Source organism: Osmerus mordax, chromosome 19 (genome assembly GCF_038355195.1).
Source record: "Osmerus mordax isolate fOsmMor3 chromosome 19, fOsmMor3.pri, whole genome shotgun sequence".
Lineage (NCBI taxonomy): Eukaryota > Metazoa > Chordata > Actinopteri > Osmeriformes > Osmeridae > Osmerus > Osmerus mordax.
In genome coordinates this window covers 12083742-12107280 of record NC_090068.1, presented here as the reverse complement: position 1 = coordinate 12107280, position 23539 = coordinate 12083742, and the positions used below count along the sequence as shown (strand labels likewise).

The following is a 23539-nucleotide window of genomic DNA, read 5'->3' as shown; positions in this document are numbered from 1 at the left end:
GTAGTGCGTGAGTTTTGCACGCAGTTTTCTGCAGTTTTAGTAAAGTACACAGAGTGTCGCTATCTACCAGCAAGTGATGTTTCACGTTTCTCTCCACCCACTTATGGGGGCAGACTTCGTGTACGTCGTGCTAAAGAACAGTGGTGTTTTTGGCATTTAGACGTCGAGATAGAGAGTACGTGTTTGCCAGGATAAATCTGCAAAGGACGGATGTATTCAGGAATGATCTAAATCTTTCTGGAGAATGGAATACCTGAGCCTTTCTGTCTCTGCACCGATGTTTTGGCTGGCTTTGTTTTCTCTGCTCTTGCGCAGCAGCTATGGAGATGTGACCTATTCTATTCCTGAGGAGATGAAACGCGGGTCGGTAATAGGAAATATAGCCAAGGATCTGGGACTTGATGCTAAAGGACTGTTGTCTCGGAAAGCTCGCTTGGATGTTGATGGTGGAAGCAAACGGTATTGTGATATTAATCTGAACACGGGGGAATTGATCGTAGCTGAAATAATAGACAGAGAAGAGCTTTGCGGCACGAGGCTTTCATGTGCCCTAAAATATGAAATGGTCCTACACAATCCGTTAGAATTGCAGAACATAATCTTGCAGATACAAGATGTAAATGATAATTCTCCACAATTTGGGGAAGACGTTGTGAAATTTGAGATTCGAGAATCAGCAGTGAAAGGCTCTCGATTTCCTCTAAATCAGGCACATGACGCAGACATAGGCCTGAATTCTGTGCAAAGCTACACATTACAAAGGAACGATCACTTTAGTTTGGCAGTTCATAGTATTACTGGAGGAGAAAAGCAGAGTGAACTGGTTTTAGAGAAAGAATTAGATCGTGAGGTCGAGCAGGAGGTAACGTTACTACTTACTGCTGTTGACGGAGGGACTCCGCAGAGATCCGGTACTGTAGTTATACACGTCACCGTGCTTGATGCTAACGACAATAAACCTGTGTTTAGTCAGAATAGCTACACGGTGAATATACCTGAAAACACGCCCATAGGTTCTGTCTTAATGACTGTGTCTGCTACAGACGCAGATGAGGGGGCAAACGGGGAAGTGACATACGGATTTGGTCCAATCTCAAACAGCGCGAAGCAAATATTTTCCCTTAATCCCAAAACAAGTGAAGTAATCATAATAGGACGGATAGATTTCGAAACGGAGTCATTTTATGAATTCAGTATTCATGCCAAAGATAACTCAGGCCTAAGTTCTGTAGCTAAAGTTAAGGTCGATATTACAGATGTTAATGACAATACCCCAGTTATTTCTCTACAATCTCTGACAAATCCCATCCCTGAAAATGTGTTGCCAGGCACAGAGGTGGGCATCATTAATGTGCAGGATAAAGACTCTGGTGTCAATAAACAGGTCCGCTGCTCCATCCAGCAGAATGTTCCTTTCAAACTAAACCCCTCCATTAAAAACTACTATTCCTTAGTAACTACCAGTGAATTAGACCGTGAGCTGATATCAGATTATAACATAACTATCACTGCTACTGACGAGGGCTCTCCACCTTTATCCTCCTCGAAGACTATTCATTTATCTGTCTCTGACGTCAATGACAACCCTCCTGTTTTTGAAGAACAATCCTACAGCGCCTATGTGGGTGAAAATAACAAGCCTGGCTCCTCCATATGTTCTGTTACTGCCAGAGACCCAGACTGGAGACAGAACGGCACAGTGGTCTATTCTCTAGTGCCCAGTGAGGTCAACGGTGTCCCTGTGTCTTCATATGTATCCATTAACGGAGACACGGGGGTGATCCATGCCTTGAGAGCATTTGATTATGAACAGTTTAGGAGCTTCAAGGTCCAGGTTGTAGCCAGAGACAACGGTTCTCCTCCACTCAGCAGTAACGTGACTGTGAGCGTCTTCGTAGCAGATGAGAATGACAACTCTCCTCAGATATTATATCCTGCTCCAGCAGGGAACTCCTTGATGACTGAGATGGTCCCCAAAGCTGCTCTGGCAGGGTCCCTGGTTTCCAAGGTGATAGCTGTGGATGCTGACTCTGGCCAGAACGCCTGGCTTTCATATCAGATTGTGAAATCCACCGATCCGGGACTTTTCTCTATCGGTCTCCACAGTGGAGAGATCAGGGCCCAGCGGGACATTTCTGATTCTGACGGTATGAAGCAGAACCTTGTGATATCTGTGAAAGATAACGGACAGCCCTCTATGTCTACAACCTGTGCTGTTTACCTACTGATATCAGATAACCTGGCTGAGGTCCCAGAGCTGAAAGACATGTCTTACGAGGGGAAGGATTCTAAACTAACTTCCTACTTGATTATAGCTCTGGTGTCCGTCTCCACCTTTTTCCTGACTTTCATCATTCTCATCCTGGCCGTGAGGTTTTGCCGCAGGAGGAAACCTAGACTGTTGTTTGATGGAGCTGTGGCCATTCCCAGCGCGTATTTCCCTCCTAACTATGCAGAGGTGGATGGAACAGGAACGCTGCGGAGTTCTTACAATTATGATGCTTACCTGACAACGGGCTCACGCACCAGTGACTTCAAGTTTGTCAGATCTTACAACGACAACACGCTGCCAGCCGAAATGACACTAAAAAAGAGTCCAGACCATTTTCTGGAAGGAAGTATCACCACACTGAACACAGCAGGGGAATCTAACGAGGTAAGCACCCTTCATGGATATCCTGTATATGGTGGATACAATTAGGATGTACTGCTTTCTGCTCTGTTCTTCTCTACTGTATGTTTGTTAAGGCAACGCGTTCTGGTTTCAGCACCTCAACATAGGGACAGCTCCTATGTGACTCTGTCAACGTATATAGTGAATGCAATGTGGTACTTTACTTGCCTTGAACAGAGGTTTTTCTAAATAACGTCTGTAACCGTCTTTGGGGAAAAAAACATATTGATGAAAAGTCATACTTCTTCGTTTAATATTAGCCTTGTTTCTAACAACCAATTCCTCAATCTTAACTCAGTCTGCAATTCGGAGTTCCTAACTGTTTGAATCTTCCTCGGTAGAAATGCATCTGAAAAATTACTTGGGATTAAAGTATTCATTTGCATGAATCATTTATCTAATGTTAGACTTCTGATTACTTAATTTTGGCTTGAATGCAGTTAATGCGACACTTTCATTGTGTCAGGCCTACCACTTTCTGTGAGTGTGGTAGTCGATCACGTTTTTATGCAGTTTTAGGAAAGTACACAGAGTGTCGCTATCTACCAGCAAGTGATGTTTTACGTTTCTCTCCACCCACTTATGGGCGCAGACTTCTTGTACGCCGTGATAGAGAACATTGTTGTTTTCGTCATTTAAAAGCCGAGGTAGTGTATGTATTTTTTTGCCTGGATAAACCTGTATAGAAGGATCATATTCAGGAATCGTCTACATCTTTCTGGAGAATGGAATACCTGGGTCTCTCTGTCTCTGCACCGATGTTTTGGCTGGCTTTGTTTCCTCTGCTCTTGCGCAGCAGCTATGGAGATGTGACCTATTCTATTCCTGAGGAGATGAAACGCGGGTCGGTAATTGGAAATATAGCCAAGGATCTGGGACTTGATGCTAAAGGACTTTTGTCTCGGAAAGCACGCTTGGATGTTGACGGTAGAAGCAAACGGTATTGTGATATTAATCTTAACACGGGTGAATTGATTGTCGCTGAAATTATCGACAGAGAGAAGCTTTGCGGAAGGAGGCCGTCATGCACCCTGAAATATGAAATTATCTTGGAGGATCCGTTAGAATCACAAAACATTGTTCTGCAAATACAAGATGTCAATGATAATGCTCCACAATTCAGCGAAGACGTTGTCAAATTTGAAATCCACGAGTTGGCAGTCAAAGGCACTCGCTTTCCTCTAAATCAGGCACATGACGCAGACATAGGCCTGAATGCTGTCCAAAGCTACACATTACAAAGGAACGATTATTTTAGTTTAGCTGTTCATAGTATTACTGGAGGTGGGAAACAGAGTGAACTAGTTTTAGACAAAGAATTAGATCGTGAACAACAACAAGATCTGACGTTACTACTTACTGCTGTTGACGGAGGGACTCCACAGAGATCTGGTACTGTAGTTATACACGTCACCGTGCTTGATGCTAACGATAATAAACCCGTGTTTAGTCAGAATATCTATAACGTGAATCTTCCTGAAAACTCCCCTATAGATTATGTTGTAATAACTGTGTCTGCCACTGATGCAGATGAGGGGGCCAACGGGGAAGTGATGTACGGATTTGGACCAATTTCAGACAATGCAAAGGAATTATTTTCACTTAATCCCAAAACAGGTGAAGTAAGTGTAAAAGGAGAGATTGATTTTGAAACAGAGTCATTTTATGAATTCAGTATCCAAGCCAAAGATAATTCAGGGCTGAGTTCTTTCGCCAACGTCAAGGTTGATATTACAGATGTAAATGATAATGCCCCAGTTATCTCTCTCAAATCCCTGACCAATCCCATCCCTGAGAATGTGTTACCAGGCACAGAAGTTGGCATCATTAATGTACAGGACGAAGACTATGGTGTCAATAAACAGGTCTGCTGCTCCATCCAGCAGAATGTTCCTTTTAAACTAAACCCCTCCATTAAAAACTACTATTCCTTAGTAACTACCAGTGAATTAGACCGTGAGCTGATATCAGATTATAACATAACTATCACTGCTACTGACGAGGGGTCTCCACCTTTATCCTCTTCAAAGACTATTCATTTATCTGTCTCTGACGTCAATGACAACCCTCCTGTGTTTGAAGAACAATCCTACAGCGCCTATGTGAGTGAAAATAACAAGCCTGGCTCCTCCATATGTTCTGTTACTGCCAGAGACCCAGACTGGAGACAGAACGGCACAGTGGTCTATTCTCTAGTGCCCAGTGAGGTCAACGGTGTCCCCGTGTCTTCATATGTATCCATTAACGGAGACACGGGGGTGATCCATGCCGTGAGAGCATTTGATTATGAACAGTTTAGGAGCTTCAAGGTCCAGGTTGTAGCCAGAGACAACGGTTCTCCTCCACTCAGCAGTAACGTGACTGTGAGCGTCTTCGTAGCAGATGAGAATGACAACTCTCCCCAGATATTATACCCTGCTCCAGCAGGGAACTCCTTGATGACTGAGATGGTCCCCAAAGCTGCTCTGGCAGGGTCCCTGGTTTCCAAGGTGATAGCTGTGGATGCTGACTCTGGCCAGAACGCCTGGCTTTCCTATCAGATTGTGAAATCCACAGATCCGGGACTTTTCACTATCGGTCTCCACAGTGGAGAGATCAGGGCCCAGCGGGACATTTCTGATTCTGACGGTATGAAGCAGAACCTTGTGATATCTGTGAAAGATAACGGACAGCCCTCTATGTCTACAACCTGTGCTGTTTACCTACTGATATCAGATAACCTGGCTGAGGTTCCAGAGCTGAAAGACATGTCTTACGAGGGGAAGGATTCTAAACTCACTTCCTACTTGATCATCGCTCTGGTGTCCGTCTCCACCTTTTTTCTGACTTTCATCATTCTCATCCTGGCCGTGAGGTTTTGCCGCAGGAGGAAACCTAGACTGTTGTTTGATGGAGCTGTGGCCATTCCCAGCGCGTATTTCCCTCCTAACTATGCAGAGGTGGATGGAACAGGAACGCTACGGAGTTCTTACAATTATGACGCCTACCTGACAACGGGCTCACGCACCAGTGACTTCAAGTTTGTCAGATCTTACAACGACAACACGCTGCCAGCCGAAATGACACTAAAAAAGAGTCCAGACCATTTTCTGGAAGGAAGTATCACCACACTGAACACAGCAGGAGAATCTAACGAGGTAAGAACCCTTCATGGATATCCTGTCTACGGTGGATAAAATTAGGATGTACTGCTTTCTGCTCTGTTCTTCTCTACTGTATGTTTGTTAAGGCAACGCGTTCTGGTTTCAGCACCTCAACATAGGGACAGCTCCTTTGTGAATCTGTCAACGTAGTGAATGCAATGTGGTACCTTACTTGCCTTGAACAGAGGTTTTGCTAAATAACGTCTGTAACCGTCTTTGGGGAAAAAAACATTGGTGAAAAGTCATATTTCTTCGTTTAATAGTAGCCTTGTTTCTAACAACCAATTCCTCAATCTTAACTCAGTCTGCAATCCGGAGTTCCTTACTGTTTGAATCTTCCTCGGTAGAAATGCATCTGAAAAATTACTTGTAATTAAAGTATTCATTTGCATTAATCATTTATCTAATGTTAGACTTCTGATTACTTAATGTTGGCTTGAATGCAGTTAATGTGACACTGTCGTTGTGTCAGGCCTACCACTTTCTGTGAGAGCGGTAGTCGATCACGTTTTTATGCAGTTTTAGGAAAGTACACAGAGTGTCGCTATCTACCAGCAAGTGATGTTTTACGTTTCTCTCCACCCACTTATGGGCGCAGACTTCGTCTACGTCGTGATTAAGAACAGTGGTGTTTTTGTCATTTAGACGACGAGGTGGAGTGTATATTTTTTCCTGGATAAACCCGGATAAGGGCAATAACTAGAGAAATTGTCTACATCTTCCTGCAGAATGGAATACCTGGGCCTCTCTGTCTCTTCACCGATGTTTTGGCTGGCTTTGTTTCCTCTGCTCTTTCGCAGCAGCTATGGAGATGTGACCTATTCTATTCCTGAGGAGATGAAACGCGGGTCGGTAATAGGAAATATAGCCAAGGATCTGGGACTTGATGCTAAAGGACTGTTGTCTCGGAAAGCTCGCTTGGATGTTGATCGTAGAAGCAAACGGTATTGTGAAATTAATCTGAACACGGGTGAACTGACTGTCGCTGAAATTATCGACAGAGAGAAGCTTTGTGGCAGGAGACTTTCATGCACTTTAAAATATGAAATGATCCTGGAGAACCCTTTAGAATCACATAACATTGTTTTGCAATTACAAGATGTCAATGATAATGCTCCAAAATTCGGGGAAGACGATGTGAAATTTGAAATCACCGAGTCGGCAGTCAAAGGCGCTCGCTTTCCTTTAAATCAGGCACATGACGCAGACATAGGACTGAATGCTGTCCAAAGCTACACATTACAAAGGAACGATCACTTTAGTTTAGCAGTTCATAGTATTACAGGAGGTGAAAAACAGAGTGAACTGGTTTTAGAGAAAGAATTAGATCGTGAGGTTGAACAAGAAGTGACATTACTACTTACTGCTGTTGACGGAGGGACTCCGCAGAGATCCGGTACTGTTGTTATACACGTCACCGTGCTTGATGCTAACGATAATAAACCCGTGTTTAGTCAGAATGTCTATAAGGTTAATCTGCCTGAGAACTCACCTATAGATTCTGTTGTCATTACTGTATCTGCTACAGACGCAGATGAGGGGGCAAACGGGGAAGTGACGTACGGATTTGGTCCAATCTCTGACGATGCAAAGCAATTATTTTCCCTTAATCCAAAAACAGGTGAAGTAATCGTAATTGCAGTGATCGATTCTGAAACTGAGTCATTTTATGAATTCAGTATCCAAGCCAAAGATAACTCGGGATTAAGTTCTTTAGCTAAAGTTAACATTGATATAATAGATGTTAATGACAATGCCCCGGTTATTTCTATTAAGTCTCTGACCAATCCAATCCCTGAGGATATGTTACCAGGCACAGAGGTTGGCATCATTAATGTACAGGATGAAGACTCTGGTGTCAATAAACAGGTCCGCTGCTCCATCCAGCAGAATGTTCCTTTCAAACTAAACCCTTCCATTAAAAACTACTATTCCTTACTAACTACCAGTGAATTAGACCGTGAGCTGATATCAGATTATAACATAACTATCACTGCTACTGACGAGGGCTCTCCACCTTTATCCTCTTCAAAGACTATTCATTTATCTGTCTCTGACGTCAATGACAACCCTCCTGTGTTTGAAGAACAATCCTACAGCGCCTATGTGAGTGAAAATAACAAGCCTGGCTCCTCCATATGTTCTGTTACTGCCAGAGACCCAGACTGGAGACAGAACGGCACAGTGGTCTATTCTCTAGTGCCCAGTGAGGTCAACGGTGTCCCCGTGTCTTCATATGTATCCATTAACGGAGACACGGGGGTGATCCATGCCGTGAGAGCATTTGATTATGAACAGTTTAGGAGCTTCAAGGTCCAGGTTGTAGCCAGAGACAACGGTTCTCCTCCACTCAGCAGTAACGTGACGGTGAGCGTCTTCGTAGCAGATGAGAATGACAACTCTCCCCAGATATTATACCCTGCTCCAGCAGGGAACTCCTTGATGACTGAGATGGTCCCCAAAGCTGCTCTGGCAGGGTCCCTGGTTTCCAAGGTGATAGCTGTGGATGCTGACTCTGGCCAGAACGCCTGGCTTTCCTATCAGATTGTGAAATCCACCGATCCGGGACTTTTCAATATCGGTCTCCACAGTGGAGAGATCAGGGCCCAGCGGGACATTTCTGATTCTGACGGTATGAAGCAGAACCTTGTGATATCTGTGAAAGATAACGGACAGCCCTCTATGTCAACAACCTGTGCTGTTTACCTACTGATATCAGATAACCTGGCGGAGGTTCCAGAGCTGAAAGACATGTCTTACGAGGGGAAAGATTCTAAACTAACTTCCTACTTGATCATCGCTCTGGTGTCCGTCTCCACCTTTTTCCTGACTTTCATCATTCTCATCCTGGCCGTGAGGTTTTGCCGCAGGAGGAAACCTAGACTGTTGTTTGATGGAGCTGTGGCCATTCCCAGCGCGTATTTCCCTCCTAACTATGCAGAGGTGGATGGAACAGGAACGCTGCGGAGTTCTTACAATTATGACGCTTACCTGACAACGGGCTCACGCACTAGTGACTTCAAGTTTGTCAGATCTTACAACGACAACACGCTGCCAGCTGAAATGACACTAAAAAAGAGTCCAGATCATTTTCTGGAAGGAAGTATCACCACACTGAACACAGCAGGAGAACCTAACGAGGTAAGAACGCTTCATGGAGATCCTGTATATGTTGGATAAAATGAGCAGAGATTCAGCTGCACATTTTGTCTATCTTCATAACAACCAGCTAAAAGTAATACTCTTATTTCATGTAGTTGGTGAAATCCATATTGAATGATATGAGGGAACTTTATTCTATGTCACCATGCTATATTGATTTACTTATTTAAACTGTTCATGTAAGAAGAAGAGGTTTTAGCCTCTAAACTTGAACGTGGTGGAATAAACTAATGAAGGCATGGATTACTGTGTGCTAAAAAAAATCAACTTATTTTATTTTTTTCGTTTCGTTTTCCTTGTCATGCATATAGAATTGATCACAACTTCATAATTTTCTCCACTGAATGCTTTTTCTGTCCATTGCCTTGTTGTTACGTTCGAAAGGGAAACTTGTGCCGTTTTCAGCACCACAACAACCGAACAGCTACCGTATGTTTCTGTCAGTCTGTTCAAAGCGACTTGGCATTGTGCTCTTCTTGAAATGAATCTGGAATGAATAACATGTCTGTTATTGTAAGCGCCTTTCACACCTTAATTATGAAAAGTCTTAATGATTTTAATGATAGGCATGTTTCGAGTGTAATACTAGTTCATTGTGTATCGACCACAATCGAGTTGCAATTCGGAGTTGGTAAATTTCGATATTTAAATTAAAATACATACGTATGAAACATTACTTGACATGAAATCATAGATCTATACTTGCATCCATAATAAAAATAACGTTAGACCTCAGAGTCGTTGATCTCAGTTAAATAGTGTTTACGCCACTTTTATCTTGGTAGACTTACCACCGACCATTGAGTCTGTGAAAGTGGCATGGTGCATACCGTCTTCTGCAGTTTTAGTAAAGTACACAGAGTGTCGCTATCTACCAGCAAGTGATGTTTCACGTTTCTCTCCACCCACTTATGGGCGCAGACTTCGTGTACGTCGTGATAAGGAACAGTGGTGTTTTTGTGATTTAAAAGTCGAGGTCGCTGTATTTTCTTTGCCGGAATAATCCTGTGTAGGAGGGTCACATGCAGGAATTGTCTACATCTTCCTGGAGAATGGAATACCTCGGTCTCTCTGTCTCTGCACCGATGTTTTGGCTGGCTTTGTTTCCTCTGCTCTTGCGCAGCAGCTATGGAGATGTGACCTATTCTATTCCTGAGGAGATGAAACGCGGGTCTGTAATAGGAAATATAGCCAAGGATCTGGGACTTGATGCTAAAGGATTGTTGTCTCGGAAAGCTCGTTTGGATGTTGATGGTGACAACAAGCGGTATTGTGATATTAATATGAACACAGGAGAACTGATCGTCGCTGAAAAAATAGATAGAGAGGAGCTTTGCGACAGGAGAATCTCCTGTTCCCTGAAATATGAAATTATATTGGAGAGACCGTTAGAGTCCCATAACATTGTTTTGCAAATACAAGATATAAACGATAATGCTCCACAATTTGGCGAAGATATTGTCAAATTTGAGATCCGCGAGTCAGCAGATAAAGGCGCTCGCTTTCCTCTAAACCAGGCACACGACGCAGACATAGGACTGAATGCTGTCCAAAGCTACATGTTACAAAGGAACGATCACTTTAGTTTGGCCGTTCTTACTAATACAAGAGGAGGAAAACATGGTGAACTGGTTTTAGAGAAAGAATTAGATCGTGAGGTAGAGCAGGAGGTGACGTTACTACTTACTGCAGTTGACGGTGGAACTCCACCGAGATCCGGCACTATCGTTATACACGTCACCGTGCTTGATGCCAACGATAATAAACCTGTTTTTAGTCAGAATGAATATAAGGTCAATCTGTCGGAAAACTCTCCCGTAAATTCTGTTGTGATTACTGTGTCTGCAACAGACGCAGATGAGGGGGCAAACGGTGAAGTGACGTACGGATTTGGACCCATTTCAGACGATGCTAAGAAATTGTTTGCTCTTAATATTAAAACGGGTGAACTAACAATTGTTGGACGGATAGATTTTGAAAAAGAGTCAATTTATGAATTCAGTATTCAAGCCAAAGATGATGCAGGGCTCACTTCTTTTGCAAACGTTAAAATTGATATAACTGATGTAAATGATAATGCCCCAGTTATATCTGTCAAATCTCTGACAAATCCTATCCCTGAGAATGTGTTGCCAGGCACAGAAGTTGGCATCATTAATGTACAGGATAAAGACTCTGGCTTCAATAAACAGGTCCGCTGCTCCATCCAGCAGAATGTTCCTTTCAAACTAAACCCCTCCATTAAAAACTACTATTCCTTAGTAACTACCAGTGAATTAGACCGTGAGCTGATATCAGATTATAACATAACTATCACTGCTACTGACGAAGGGTCTCCACCTTTATCCTCCTCAAAGACTATTCATTTATCTGTCTCTGACGTCAATGACAACCCTCCTGTGTTTGAAGAACAATCCTACAGCGCCTATGTGAGTGAAAATAACAAGCCTGGCTCCTCCATATGTTCTGTTACTGCCAGAGACCCAGACTGGAGACAGAACGGCACAGTGGTCTATTCTCTAGTGCCCAGTGAGGTCAACGGTGTCCCTGTGTCTTCATATGTATCCGTTAACGGAGACACGGGGGTGATCCATGCCGTGAGAGCATTTGATTATGAACAGTTTAGGAGCTTCAAGGTCCAGGTTGTAGCCAGAGACAACGGTTCTCCTCCACTCAGCAGTAACGTGACTGTGAGCGTCTTTGTAGCAGATGAGAATGACAACTCTCCTCAGATATTATACCCTGCTCCAGCAGGGAACTCCTTGATGACTGAGATGGTCCCCAAAGCTGCTCTGGCAGGGTCCCTGGTTTCCAAGGTGATAGCTGTGGATGCTGACTCTGGCCAGAACGCCTGGCTTTCCTATCAGATCGTGAAATCCACCGATCCGGGACTTTTCAGTATCGGTCTCCACAGTGGAGAGATCAGGGCCCAGCGGGACATTTCTGATTCTGACGGTATGAAGCAGAACCTTGTGATATCTGTGAAAGATAACGGACAGCCCTCTATGTCAACAACCTGTGCTGTTTACCTACTGATATCAGATAACCTGGCTGAGGTTCCAGAGCTGAAAGACATGTCTTACGACGGGAAGGATTCTAAACTAACTTCGTACTTGATCATCGCTCTGGTGTCCGTCTCCACCTTTTTCCTGACTTTCATCATTCTCATCCTGGCCGTGAGGTTTTGCCGCAGGAGGAAACCGAGACTGTTGTTTGATGGAGCTGTGGCCATTCCCAGCGCGTATTTCCCTCCTAACTATGCAGAGGTGGATGGAACAGGAACGCTGCGGAGTTCTTACAATTATGACGCTTACCTGACAACGGGCTCACGCACCAGTGACTTCAAGTTTGTCAGATCTTACAACGACAACACGCTGCCAGCTGAAATGACACTACAAAAGAGTCCAGATCATTTTCTGGAAGGAAGTATCACGACACTGAACACAGCAGGAGAATCTAACGAGGTAAGAACCCTTCATGGAGATCCTGTATATGGTGAATAAAATGAGCAGGATGTACTGCACAGTCTTCTAAAACAAATAATCACCTAATAGTCATTTTTCAATCCAATTGGTGAAATTCATATTGAACGGACACGTTTATTCTATGTCAACATTTTTTTGATTTACTCATTTCAACTTTTCATAAAGAACAAGAGGTGTTAGTCTGTCTTAATTTCAACGTGGCGATCTAAACTATGAAGGCATGGCTTTTCTGTGTGAGAAAAAAAGGCAACTTTTAATTAGTATTATTTTTGTTTCATATTCTTTGTCATATAGATAGAATTAATCACAACTACCTCTTGATTTTCTCTGACGAATGCCTTTGTGTGCCACCGTGCCCCTAAGGTTGTCGTTACATTCGTCAGAGAAACTTGTACCGTTTTCAGCACCACAACAACCGGAAAGCTACCGTATGTTTCTGTCCGTCTATTCAAAGTAACTTGACACAGTGCTCTTCTTGAAGTGAAGCTGTAATGTACAACGTGTTTGTTGTTGTAAGCGTCTTTCACACATTCGTCATGAATAGTCTCACTAAGTATCTTAATGACAGGCACGTTTTGTGCGTAGTAACAAGTTGCTAATTCACCGAACACAACCGAGTTGTAAGTTGGAGTTGATACATTAATACTTATGAAACATTACTCGACATGAAAGCATAAATCTTGCTTTTGTATCTAAAATAAATATAACATTAGACCACAGAGTCATGGATCTCAGTTAAATAGAAGATTTGGCACAACTTTCATCTTGATAGACTGTGGTGATTGTGGTATGGTTCACACTGTTTCTGCAGTTTTAGTAAAGTACACAGAGTGTCGCTATCTACCAGCAAGTGATGTTTCACGTTTCTCTCCACCCACTTATGGGCGCAGACTTCGTGTACGTCGTGATAAAGGATAGTGGTGTTTTGGTCATTTAGACGACGAGGTGGAGTGTGTATTTTTTCCCTGGATAAACCTGTGTAGGAGCAATAACTAGAGGAATTGTCTACATCTTTCTGGAGAATGGAATACCTGGGCCTCTCTGTCTCTGCACCGATGTTTTGGCTGGCTTTGTTTCCTCTGCTCTTGCGCAGCAGCTATGGAGATGTGACCTATTCTATTCCCGAGGAGATGAAAAGCGGGTCGGTAATAGGAAATATAGCCAAGGATCTCGGACTTGATTCTAAAGGTCTATTGTCTCGGAAAGCTCGCTTGGATGTTGATGGTGGAAGCAAAAGGTATTGTGATATTAATCTGAACACGGGTGATTTGATTGTCGCTGAAATTATCGACAGAGAGAAGCTTTGCGGAAGGAGGCTTTCCTGCACCTTAAAGTACGAAATTATCTTCGAGAATCCCTTAGAGTCACATAACATCGTTTTGCAAGTACAAGATATCAATGATAATGCTCCACAATTTGGCGAGGACGTTGTCAATTTTGAGATTCGAGAATCTGCAGTCAAAGGCGCCCGCTTTGCTCTAAATCAGGCACACGACGCAGACATAGGCCTGAATGCTGTGCAGAGCTACACATTGCAGAGGAATGAACACTTTAGTTTAGCTGTTCACAGTAATCCTGGAGGTGGAAAACAGAGTGAACTTGTTTTAGAGAAAGAATTAGATCGTGAACAACAGCAAGAATTGACATTACTGCTTACTGCTGTTGACGGAGGGACTCCGCAGAGATCCGGTACTGTAGTTATACACGTCACCGTGCTGGATGCCAACGACAATAAGCCCGTTTTTAGTCAGAATCTCTATAAAGTGAATTTACCTGAGAACTCTCCTATAGGTTCTCTTGTAATTTCTGTGTCTGCTACAGACGCAGATGAGGGGGCAAACGGGGAAGTGACGTACGGTTTTGGACCCATTTCAAATGATGCAAAACAATTATTTTCCATTAATCCCAAAACAGGTGAAGTAACCATAAAAGGAGAGATTGATTTTGAAACGGAGTCATTTTATGAATTCAGTATCCAAGCCAAAGACAACTCAGGGCAGAGTTCATTTGCCAACGTCAAGGTTGATATTGTAGATGTTAATGACAATGCTCCAGTAATTTCACTTAAATCTCTGACCAATCCCATCCCTGAGAATGTGTTGCCAGGCACAGAGGTGGGCATCATTAATGTTCAGGATAAAGACTCTGGTGTCAATAAACGGGTGCGCTGCTCCATCCAGCAGAATGTTCCTTTCAAACTAAATCCCTCCATTAAAAACTACTATTCCTTAGTAACTACCAGTGAATTAGACCGTGAGCTGATATCAGATTATAACATAACTATCACTGCTACTGACGAGGGGTCTCCACCTTTATCCTCCTCAAAGACTATTCATTTATCCGTCTCTGACGTCAATGACAACCCTCCTGTGTTTGAAGAACAATCCTACAGCGCCTATGTGAGTGAAAATAACAAGCCTGGCTCCTCCATATGTTCTGTTACTGCCAGAGACCCAGACTGGAGACAGAACGGCACAGTGGTCTATTCTCTAGTGCCCAGTGAGGTCAACGGTGTCCCCGTGTCTTCATATGTATCCATTAACGGAGACACGGGGGTGATCCATGCCGTGAGAGCATTTGATTATGAACAGTTTAGGAGCTTCATGGTCCAGGTTGTAGCCAGAGACAACGGTTCTCCTCCACTCAGCAGTAACGTGACGGTGAGCGTCTTCGTAGCAGATGAGAATGACAACTCTCCTCAGATATTATACCCTGCTCCAGCAGGGAACTCCTTGATGACTGAGATGGTCCCCAAAGCTGCTCTGGCAGGGTCCCTGGTTTCCAAGGTGATAGCTGTGGATGCTGACTCTGGCCAGAACGCCTGGCTTTCGTATCAGATTGTGAAATCCACCGATTCGGGACTTTTCACAATCGGTCTCCACAGTGGAGAGATCAGGGCCCAGCGGGACATTTCTGATTCTGACGGTATGAAGCAGAACCTTGTGATATCTGTGAAAGATAACGGACAGCCCTCTATGTCTACAACCTGTGCTGTTTACCTACTGATATCAGATAACCTGGCTGAGGTTCCAGAGCTGAAAGACATGTCTTACGAGGGGAAGGATTCTAAACTAACTTCCTACTTGATCATCGCTCTGGTGTCCGTCTCCACCTTTTTCCTGACTTTCATCATTCTCATCCTGGCCGTGAGGTTTTGCCGCAGGAGGAAACCTAGACTGTTGTTTGATGGAGCTGTGGCCATTCCCAGCGCGTATTTCCCTCCTAACTATGCAGAGGTGGATGGAACAGGAACGCTGCGGAGTTCTTACAATTATGACGCTTACCTGACAACGGGCTCACGCACTAGTGACTTCAAGTTTGTCAGATCTTACAACGACAACACGCTGCCAGCCGAAATGACACTAAAAAAGAGTCCAGAACATTTTCTGGAAGGAAGTATCACCACACTGAACACAGCAGGAGAATCTAACGAGGTAAGAACCCTTCATGGAGATCCTGTCTGTGGTGAATAACCATATAACAATAATGATGCTTGTTTGATTAGGATGAAAAATAACAATAGTGACTAGGGATAAATGTTTTATTTCTTTGACAAAGTCCACATTGAATGGTTTTAAGAAAGTTCACTCAACGTCAACATGAGATATTGAAATGCATCTTTCAACTATTCACAAAAGAACGAGATGTTGCAGCCTGTATTAAATTCACCGTGGTCGTGTATACAACTGTAGACCTGGGTATTTTGAGAATAGTTCTGAATTATTTTTAATTTTCTTTTTATAATTTTTACTTTTAGTTTTCATGTTGCAGATAAGCTTCATCAACATACTTAATCATTTTCTCTACAGAATACTGTTGTCTACCGCTGTGATACATGCGTTGTTGTTGGTTATATTCGTCAAAGACACTTTTGCCGGTTTCAGCACCACAACAAACGGACAGCTACCGTATGTTTCTGTCAGGCTATACAATGAAGTCCTTGACGTGGCACCATGCTCTTCTTGAAATAAGGCTGCATTGAACAGCGTGTCTGTTATTCTAAGCATCTTTCACATACTAGTTATGCAAATAGTACTGGTACACCTAATGAGACGCTCATATCGTATGTAATAGCCAAACACTTATCGACCACATCCAAGTTACAATTCGGAGTTGATAAATATTTATATTGTAATCAAAATACATATTTATGCAATATTACTTAATTTGAAATCATATATAAATATTTACATCGATAAGAAACAGAACTTCCGACTAGTTGATCAGTTAAATAGAAGGCAATGTGCCACTTTTGTCTTGACATATTACTACTGATAATTGAGTCTCTAAGTGTGTTATGGTACATACTGTTTTCTGCAGTTTTAGTAAAGTACACAGAGTGTCGCTATCTACCAGCAATTGATGTTTCACGTTTCTCTCCACCCACTTATGGGCGCAGACTTCGTGTACGTCGTGATTAGAACAGTGGTGTTTTTGTGATTTAGACGACGAGCTGGAGTGTATATTTTGCCTGAATAAACCTGTAAAAGAGCAATAGCTAGAGGAATTGTCTACATCTTTCTGGAGAATGGAATACCTGGGTCTCTCTGTCTCTGCATCGATGTTTTGGCTGGCTTTGTTTCCTCTGCTCTTGCACAGCAGCTATGGAGATGTGACCTATTCTATTCCCGAGGAGATGAAACGCGGTTCTGTAATAGGAAATATAGCCAAGGATTTGGGACTTGATGCTAAAGGACTGTTGTCTCGGAAAGCTCGCTTGGATGTTGATCGTAGAAGCAAAAGGTATTGTGATATTAATCTGAACACGGGTGAATTGATTGTCGCTGAAAAAATTGACAGAGAGGAGCTTTGCGGCACGAGGCTTTCATGCTCCCTAAAATATGAAATGATCCTAGAGAACCCATTAGAATCACATAATATAATTTTGCAAATACAAGATGTCAATGACAATATTCCACAATTTAGCGAAGATTTTGTGAAATTTGAGATCAGAGAGTCAGCAGTAAAAGGCGCTCGCTTTCCTCTAAATCAGGCACACGACGCAGATATAGGCCTGAATTCTGTGCAAAGCTACATATTACAAAGGAACGATCACTTTAGTTTAGCTGTTCATAGTATTGTTGGAGGTGAAAAGCAGAGTGAACTGGTTTTAGAGAAAGAGTTAGATCGAGAGGTAGAGCAGGAGGTGACGTTACTACTAACTGCTGTTGACGGAGGGACTCCGCAGAGATCCGGTACTGTAGTTATACATGTCACCGTGCTTGACGCTAACGATAATAAGCCCATGTTTAGTCAGAATACCTATACGGTTAATCTGCCTGAAAATTCCCCCATAGGTTCAGTCTTAATGACTGTGTCTGCTACAGACGCAGATGAGGGGCCAAACGGGGAAGTGACGTACGGATTTGGTCCAATCTCAAACAATGTGAAACAATTATTTTCCCTTAATCCCAAAACAGGTGAAGTGATCATAATAGGAGAGATCGATTTTGAAATTGAGTCATTTTATGAATTCAGTGTCCAAGCCAAAGACAATTCAGGCCTAAGTTCTTTAGCTAAAGTTAAGATCGATATTACAGACGTAAATGATAACGCACCAGTTATTTCTCTAAAATCCTTGACCAATCCCATCCCTGAGAATGTGTTGCCAGGCACAGAGGTGGGCATCATTAATGTACAGGATGAAGACTCTGGTGTCAACAAACAGGTCCGCTGCTCCATCCAGCAGAATGTTCCTTTCAAACTAAACCCCTCCATTAAAAACTACTATTCCTTAGTAACTACCAGTGAATTAGACCGTGAGCTGATATCAGATTATAACATAACTATAACTGCTACTGACGAGGGCTCTCCACCTTTATCCTCTTCGAAGACTATTCATTTATCTGTCTCTGACGTCAATGACAACCCTCCTGTGTTTGAAGAACAATCCTACAGCGCCTATGTGAGTGAAAATAACAAGCCTGGCTCCTCCATATGTTCTGTTACTGCCAGAGACCCAGACTGGAGACAGAACGGCACAGTGGTCTATTCTCTAGTGCCCAGTGAGGTCAACGGTGTCCCTGTGTCTTCATATGTATCCATTAATGGAGACACGGGGGTGATCCATGCTGTGAGAGCATTTGATTATGAACAGTTTAGGAGCTTCAAGGTCCAGGTTGTAGCCAGAGACAACGGTTCTCCTCCACTCAGCAGTAACGTGACGGTGAGCGTCTTCGTAGCAGATGAGAATGACAACTCTCCTCAGATATTATACCCTGCTCCAGCAGGGAACTCCTTGATGACTGAGATGGTCCCCAAAGCTGCTCTGGCAGGGTCCCTGGTTTCCAAGGTGATAGCTGTGGATGCTGACTCTGGCCAGAACGCCTGGCTTTCCTATCAGATTGTGAAATCCACTGATTCGGGACTTTTCACTATCGGTCTCCACAGTGGAGAGATCAGGGCCCAGCGGGACATTTCTGATTCTGACGGTATGAAGCAGAACCTTGTGATATCTGTGAAAGATAACGGACAGCCCTCTATGTCTACAACCTGTGCTGTTTACCTACTGATATCAGATAACCTGGCTGAGGTTCCAGAGCTGAAAGACATGTCTTACGAGGGGAAGGATTCTAAACTAACTTCCTACTTGATCATCGCTCTTGTGTCCGTCTCCACCTTTTTCCTGACTTTCATCATTCTCATCCTGGCCGTGAGGTTTTGCCGCAGGAGGAAACCTAGACTGTTGTTTGATGGAGCTGTGGCCATTCCCAGTGCGTATTTCCCTCCTAACTATGCAGAGGTGGATGGAACAGGAACGCTGCGGAGTTCTTACAATTACGACGCTTACCTGACAACGGGCTCACGCACCAGTGACTTCAAGTTTGTCAGATCTTACAACGACAACACGCTGCCAGCTGAAATGACACTAAAAAAGAGTCCAGATCATTTTCTGGAAGGAAGTATCACCACACTGAACACAGCAGGAGAATCTAACGAGGTAAGAACCTTTCCTTAGGATCCTGTCTGTGGTGGATAAAATTAGCAGGATGTGCTGTTGTCTGTTATGTTCTATCGCTCTGTAGGTATGTTATTAAGGAAACACGTTCCGGTTTCAGCACCTTAACATAGGGACAGCTCCCTTGTGATTCTGTCAGGGTAGTGACTGCAATATGGCACTCAACTTGACTTGAATATAGGTTGTGCTAAATAACGTGTGTAATCGTTTTTGGGGATAAAAAAATAAATAAAATTCATACTGCTTTGCTTTATATTAGCCTAGTTTCTAGGGACCACTTCCTTAATCATTACCCAATCTGCAATACGGAGTTCTTGATTGTTTATGTCTTCCTCAGTATAAACGCATATGAAATCTTACTTTACAATAAAGTATCAATTTGCATGCATCATTGATCTAACGTTAGGCTTCAGACAAGTTGATATCGGTTAGAATGCAGTTTTTGTGCCACTTTCATCTTGGCAGACTCATATCTTTTATTGAGTCTGTGACTGCAGTAGTGGTTCACGTTTTTTCTGCAGTTTTAGTAAAGTACACAGAGTGTCGCTATCTACCAGCAAGTGATGTTGCACGTTTCTCTCCACCCACTTATGGGCGCAGACTTCGTGTATGTCGTGATAAAGAATAGTGGTGTTTTGGTCATTTGGACGTCGAGTTGCAGTGTATATTTTTGCCTGGATAAACCCGTATTAGAGCATCAAATGCAGGAATAATCTAAATCTTTCTGTAGAATGGAATACCTGGGCCTCTCTGTCTCTGCACCGATGTTTTGGCTGGCTTTGTTTCCTCTGCTCTTGCGCAGCAGCTATGGAGATGTGACCTATTCTATTCCTGAGGAGATGAAACGCGGGTCAGTAATAGGAAATATAGCCAAGGATCTCGGACTTGATTCTAAAGGTCTATTGTCTCGGAAAGCTCGCTTGGATGTTGATGGTGGAAGCAAAAGGTATTGTGATATTAATCTGAACACGGGTGATTTGATTGTCGCTGAAATTATCGACAGAGAGAAGCTTTGCGGAAGGAGGATTTCATGCGCGCTGAAATATGAAATTGTCTTGGAGAATCCGTTAGAATCACAAAACATTGTTTTGCAAATACAAGATGTCAACGATAATGCTCCACTATTCAGCGAAGACGTTGTGAAATTTGAAATCCACGAATCAGCAGTCAAAGGCGCTCGCTTTGCACTAAATCAGGCACATGATGCAGACATAGGCCTGAATGCTGTCCAAAGCTACACATTACAAAGGAACGATCACTTTAGTTTGGCAGTTCATACTAATACAAGAGGAGGAAAACATGGCGAACTGGTTTTAGAGAAAGAATTGGATCGTGAGGTAGAACATGAGGTGACGTTATTACTTACGGCTGTTGACGGAGGGACTCCGCAGAGATCCGGTACTGTAGTCATACACGTCACCGTGCTTGATGCTAACGACAATAAACCTGTGTTTAATCAGAATGACTATAAAGTCAGTCTAGCGGAAAATTCTCCCATAAATGCAGTTGTAATGACAGTGTCTGCTACAGACGCAGATGAGGGGGCCAACGGGGATGTGACGTATGCATTTGGTCCCATTGCAGAGGAAGCCATACAATTATTTTCCCTTAATCCTAAAACAGGTGAAATAATCGTAATAGGAGACATCGATTTTGAAACAGAGTCATTTCATGAATTCAGTGTCCAAGCCAAAGACAATGCAGGACTCACTTCATTTGCCAACGTTAAAATTGATATTACTGATATTAATGATAATGCTCCTGTTATTTCTCTCAAATCTGTGACCAATCCCATCCCTGAGAACGTGTTACCAGGCACAGAAGTGGGCATCATTAATGTTCAGGATAAAGACTCTGGTGTCAATAAACAGGTCCGTTGCTCCATCCAGCAGAAGGTTCCTTTCAAACTAAACCCCTCCATTAAAAACTACTATTCCTTAGTAACTACCAGTGAATTAGACCGTGAGCTGATATCAGATTATAACATAACTATCACTGCTACTGACGAGGGGTCTCCACCTTTATCCTCCTCAAAGACTATTCATTTATCTGTCTCTGACGTCAATGACAACCCTCCTGTGTTTGAAGAACAGTCCTACAGCGCCTATGTGAGTGAAAATAACAAGCCTGGCTCCTCCATATGTTCTGTTACTGCCAGAGACCCAGACTGGAGACAGAACGGCACAGTGGTCTATTCTCTAGTGCCCAGTGAGGTCAACGGTGTCCCCGTGTCTTCATATGTATCCATTAACGGAGACACAGGGGTGATCCATGCTGTGAGAGCATTTGATTATGAACAGTTTAGGAGCTTCAAGGTCCAGGTTGTAGCCAGAGACAACGGTTCTCCTCCACTCAGCAGTAACGTGACTGTGAGCGTCTTCGTAGCAGATGAGAATGACAACTCTCCTCAGATATTATACCCTGCTCCAGCAGGGAACGCCTTGATGACTGAGATGGTCCCCAAAGCTGCTCTGGCAGGGTCCCTGGTTTCCAAGGTGATAGCTGTGGATGCTGACTCTGGCCAGAATGCCTGGCTTTCGTATCAAATTATGAAATCCACCGACCCGGGACTTTTCACAATCGGTCTCCACAGTGGAGAGATCAGGGCCCAGCGGGACATTTCTGATTCTGACGGTATGAAGCAGAACCTTGTGATATCTGTGAAAGATAACGGACAGCCCTCTATGTTTACAACCTGTGCTGTTTACCTACTGATATCAGATAACCTGGCTGAGGTTCCAGAGCTGAAAGACATGTCTTACGAGGGGAAGGATTCTAAACTCACTTCCTACTTAATCATCGCTCTGGTGTCCGTCTCCACCTTTTTCCTGACTTTCATCATTCTCATCCTGGCCGTGAGGTTTTGCCGCAGGAGGAAACCTAGACTGTTGTTTGATGGAGCTGTGGCCATTCCCAGCGCGTATTTCCCTCCTAACTATGCAGAGGTGGATGGAACAGGAACGCTGCAGAGTTCTTACAATTATGACGCTTACCTGACAACGGGCTCACGCACAAGTGACTTCAAGTTTGTCAGATCTTACAACGACAACACGCTGCCAGCTGAAATGACACTAAAAAAGAGTCCAGATCATTTTCTGGAAGGAAGTATCACCACACTGAACACAGCAGGAGAATCTAACGAGGTAAGAACCCTTCATTAGGATCCTGTCTGTGGTGATTAAAATGAGCATCAATGCAGCTGCATATTTTGTATAAACTCATAACAATCAGCTAAAAGTAATAGAAAAACTATCTATTTGGCGGACTGCATATTGAATAGATTGAGGACATTTTTTACACTTCAACATGACACATTTAAATTTTTATAACATTCCATGTAAAAACAAGAGGTTTTAGCTTGTCTGAATTTCAACTTGGTGGTCTACACGAATAGAGGCATGGATTTTTTGTATGGGAAAACAATTTCAATTTATACAATATTTTTTTCGTTTTCGTTGTCATGCAGATAGGATTTATCAAACCTACTTCATGGTTTTTGTACCGAATGCTTTTGTATGCCACTGTGCCACTTGCGTTGTCTTTACATTCGTCAAGGAAACGTTTGCCGTTTTCAGCACCACAACAACCGGACAGCTACCGTATGTTTGTATCAGTGTATTCAAACGAACTTGGCACTGTGCTTGTCTTGAAATGAAGCTAGAATGAATAGCATGTCTGTTATTGTTGTCTTAAAGTCTTAATTATCTTAATGGTTGGCATGTTTCGTGTGTTATACTACTTGATTATTTATCGCCCACAACCGAGTTGTAATTTAGAGTTGGTAAATTTGTATAATTGAACTAAAATACATACTTACTGGACATTAAAGCGTAGATGTAAATGTGCATCCATAATAAACATAACGTTAGAACTCAGAGTCATTGATCTCAGTTAAATTGTATTTACGCCACTTTCATCTTGGTAGCCTTGCCAACGAGTCTCTGAGTGTGGTATGCATACTGTTTTCTGCAGTTTTAGTAAAGTACACAGAGTGTCGCTATCTACCAGCAAGTGATGTTTCACGTTTCTCTCCACCCACTTATGGGCGAAGACTTCGTGTACGTCGTGATAAAGAACAGTGGTGTTTTTGTGATTTAGACGTCGATGTAGAGTGTAC

The 23539-nt window shown here is 43.0% G+C and overlaps 6 protein-coding genes across 6 annotated transcripts; all 6 read left to right on the top strand.

Moving 5' to 3' along the window:
• Positions 1–277: 277 nt before the first annotated feature.
• On the top strand, positions 278–2798 carry LOC136962844 (protocadherin gamma-A11-like). The gene is made up of 2 exons (XM_067256741.1): positions 278–2656; positions 2769–2798. Exons 1-2 carry the CDS (start codon positions 278–280, stop codon positions 2796–2798), a joined length of 2409 nt encoding a protein of 802 aa, XP_067112842.1.
• Positions 2799–3432: 634 nt separating this feature from the next.
• LOC136962843 (protocadherin gamma-A11-like) lies at positions 3433–5953 on the top strand. Its single transcript, XM_067256740.1, has 2 exons — positions 3433–5811; positions 5924–5953. Exons 1-2 carry the CDS (start codon positions 3433–3435, stop codon positions 5951–5953), a joined length of 2409 nt encoding a protein of 802 aa, XP_067112841.1.
• Positions 5954–6579: 626 nt separating this feature from the next.
• On the top strand, positions 6580–8997 carry LOC136962842 (protocadherin gamma-A11-like). The gene has a single exon (XM_067256739.1). It carries the CDS (start codon positions 6580–6582, stop codon positions 8995–8997), a length of 2418 nt encoding a protein of 805 aa, XP_067112840.1.
• A 1067-nt stretch (positions 8998–10064) lies between these two features.
• On the top strand, positions 10065–12482 carry LOC136962841 (protocadherin gamma-A4-like). Its single transcript, XM_067256738.1, has one exon. It carries the CDS (start codon positions 10065–10067, stop codon positions 12480–12482), a length of 2418 nt encoding a protein of 805 aa, XP_067112839.1.
• Positions 12483–13519: 1037 nt separating this feature from the next.
• Positions 13520–15937, top strand: LOC136962840 (protocadherin gamma-A11-like). Its single transcript, XM_067256737.1, has one exon. It carries the CDS (start codon positions 13520–13522, stop codon positions 15935–15937), a length of 2418 nt encoding a protein of 805 aa, XP_067112838.1.
• A 1088-nt stretch (positions 15938–17025) lies between these two features.
• Positions 17026–23532, top strand: LOC136962839 (protocadherin beta-16-like). The gene is made up of 3 exons (XM_067256736.1): positions 17026–19404; positions 21516–22565; positions 23521–23532. The coding sequence occupies exons 1-3, from the start codon at positions 17026–17028 to the stop codon at positions 23530–23532; spliced, it is 3441 nt and encodes a 1146-aa protein (XP_067112837.1).
• Positions 23533–23539: the final 7 nt, after the last annotated feature.

Excerpts from the sequence above, each read along its gene's own strand:
- LOC136962844 (XM_067256741.1), top strand. The coding sequence starts at position 278 with ATGTTTTGGCTGGCTTTGTTTTCTCTGCTCTTGCGCAGCAGCTATGGA. Across the intron at positions 2,657-2,768 it reads CAGCAGGGGAATCTAACGAG|CACCTCAACATAGGGACAGC; the intron begins GTAAGCACCCTT and ends TTCTGGTTTCAG.
- LOC136962843 (XM_067256740.1), top strand. The coding sequence starts at position 3,433 with ATGTTTTGGCTGGCTTTGTTTCCTCTGCTCTTGCGCAGCAGCTATGGA. Across the intron at positions 5,812-5,923 it reads CAGCAGGAGAATCTAACGAG|CACCTCAACATAGGGACAGC; the intron begins GTAAGAACCCTT and ends TTCTGGTTTCAG.
- LOC136962842 (XM_067256739.1), top strand. The coding sequence starts at position 6,580 with ATGTTTTGGCTGGCTTTGTTTCCTCTGCTCTTTCGCAGCAGCTATGGA.
- LOC136962841 (XM_067256738.1), top strand. The coding sequence starts at position 10,065 with ATGTTTTGGCTGGCTTTGTTTCCTCTGCTCTTGCGCAGCAGCTATGGA.
- LOC136962840 (XM_067256737.1), top strand. The coding sequence starts at position 13,520 with ATGTTTTGGCTGGCTTTGTTTCCTCTGCTCTTGCGCAGCAGCTATGGA.
- LOC136962839 (XM_067256736.1), top strand. The coding sequence starts at position 17,026 with ATGTTTTGGCTGGCTTTGTTTCCTCTGCTCTTGCACAGCAGCTATGGA. Across the intron at positions 19,405-21,515 it reads CAGCAGGAGAATCTAACGAG|TCCTACAGCGCCTATGTGAG; the intron begins GTAAGAACCTTT and ends TTTGAAGAACAG.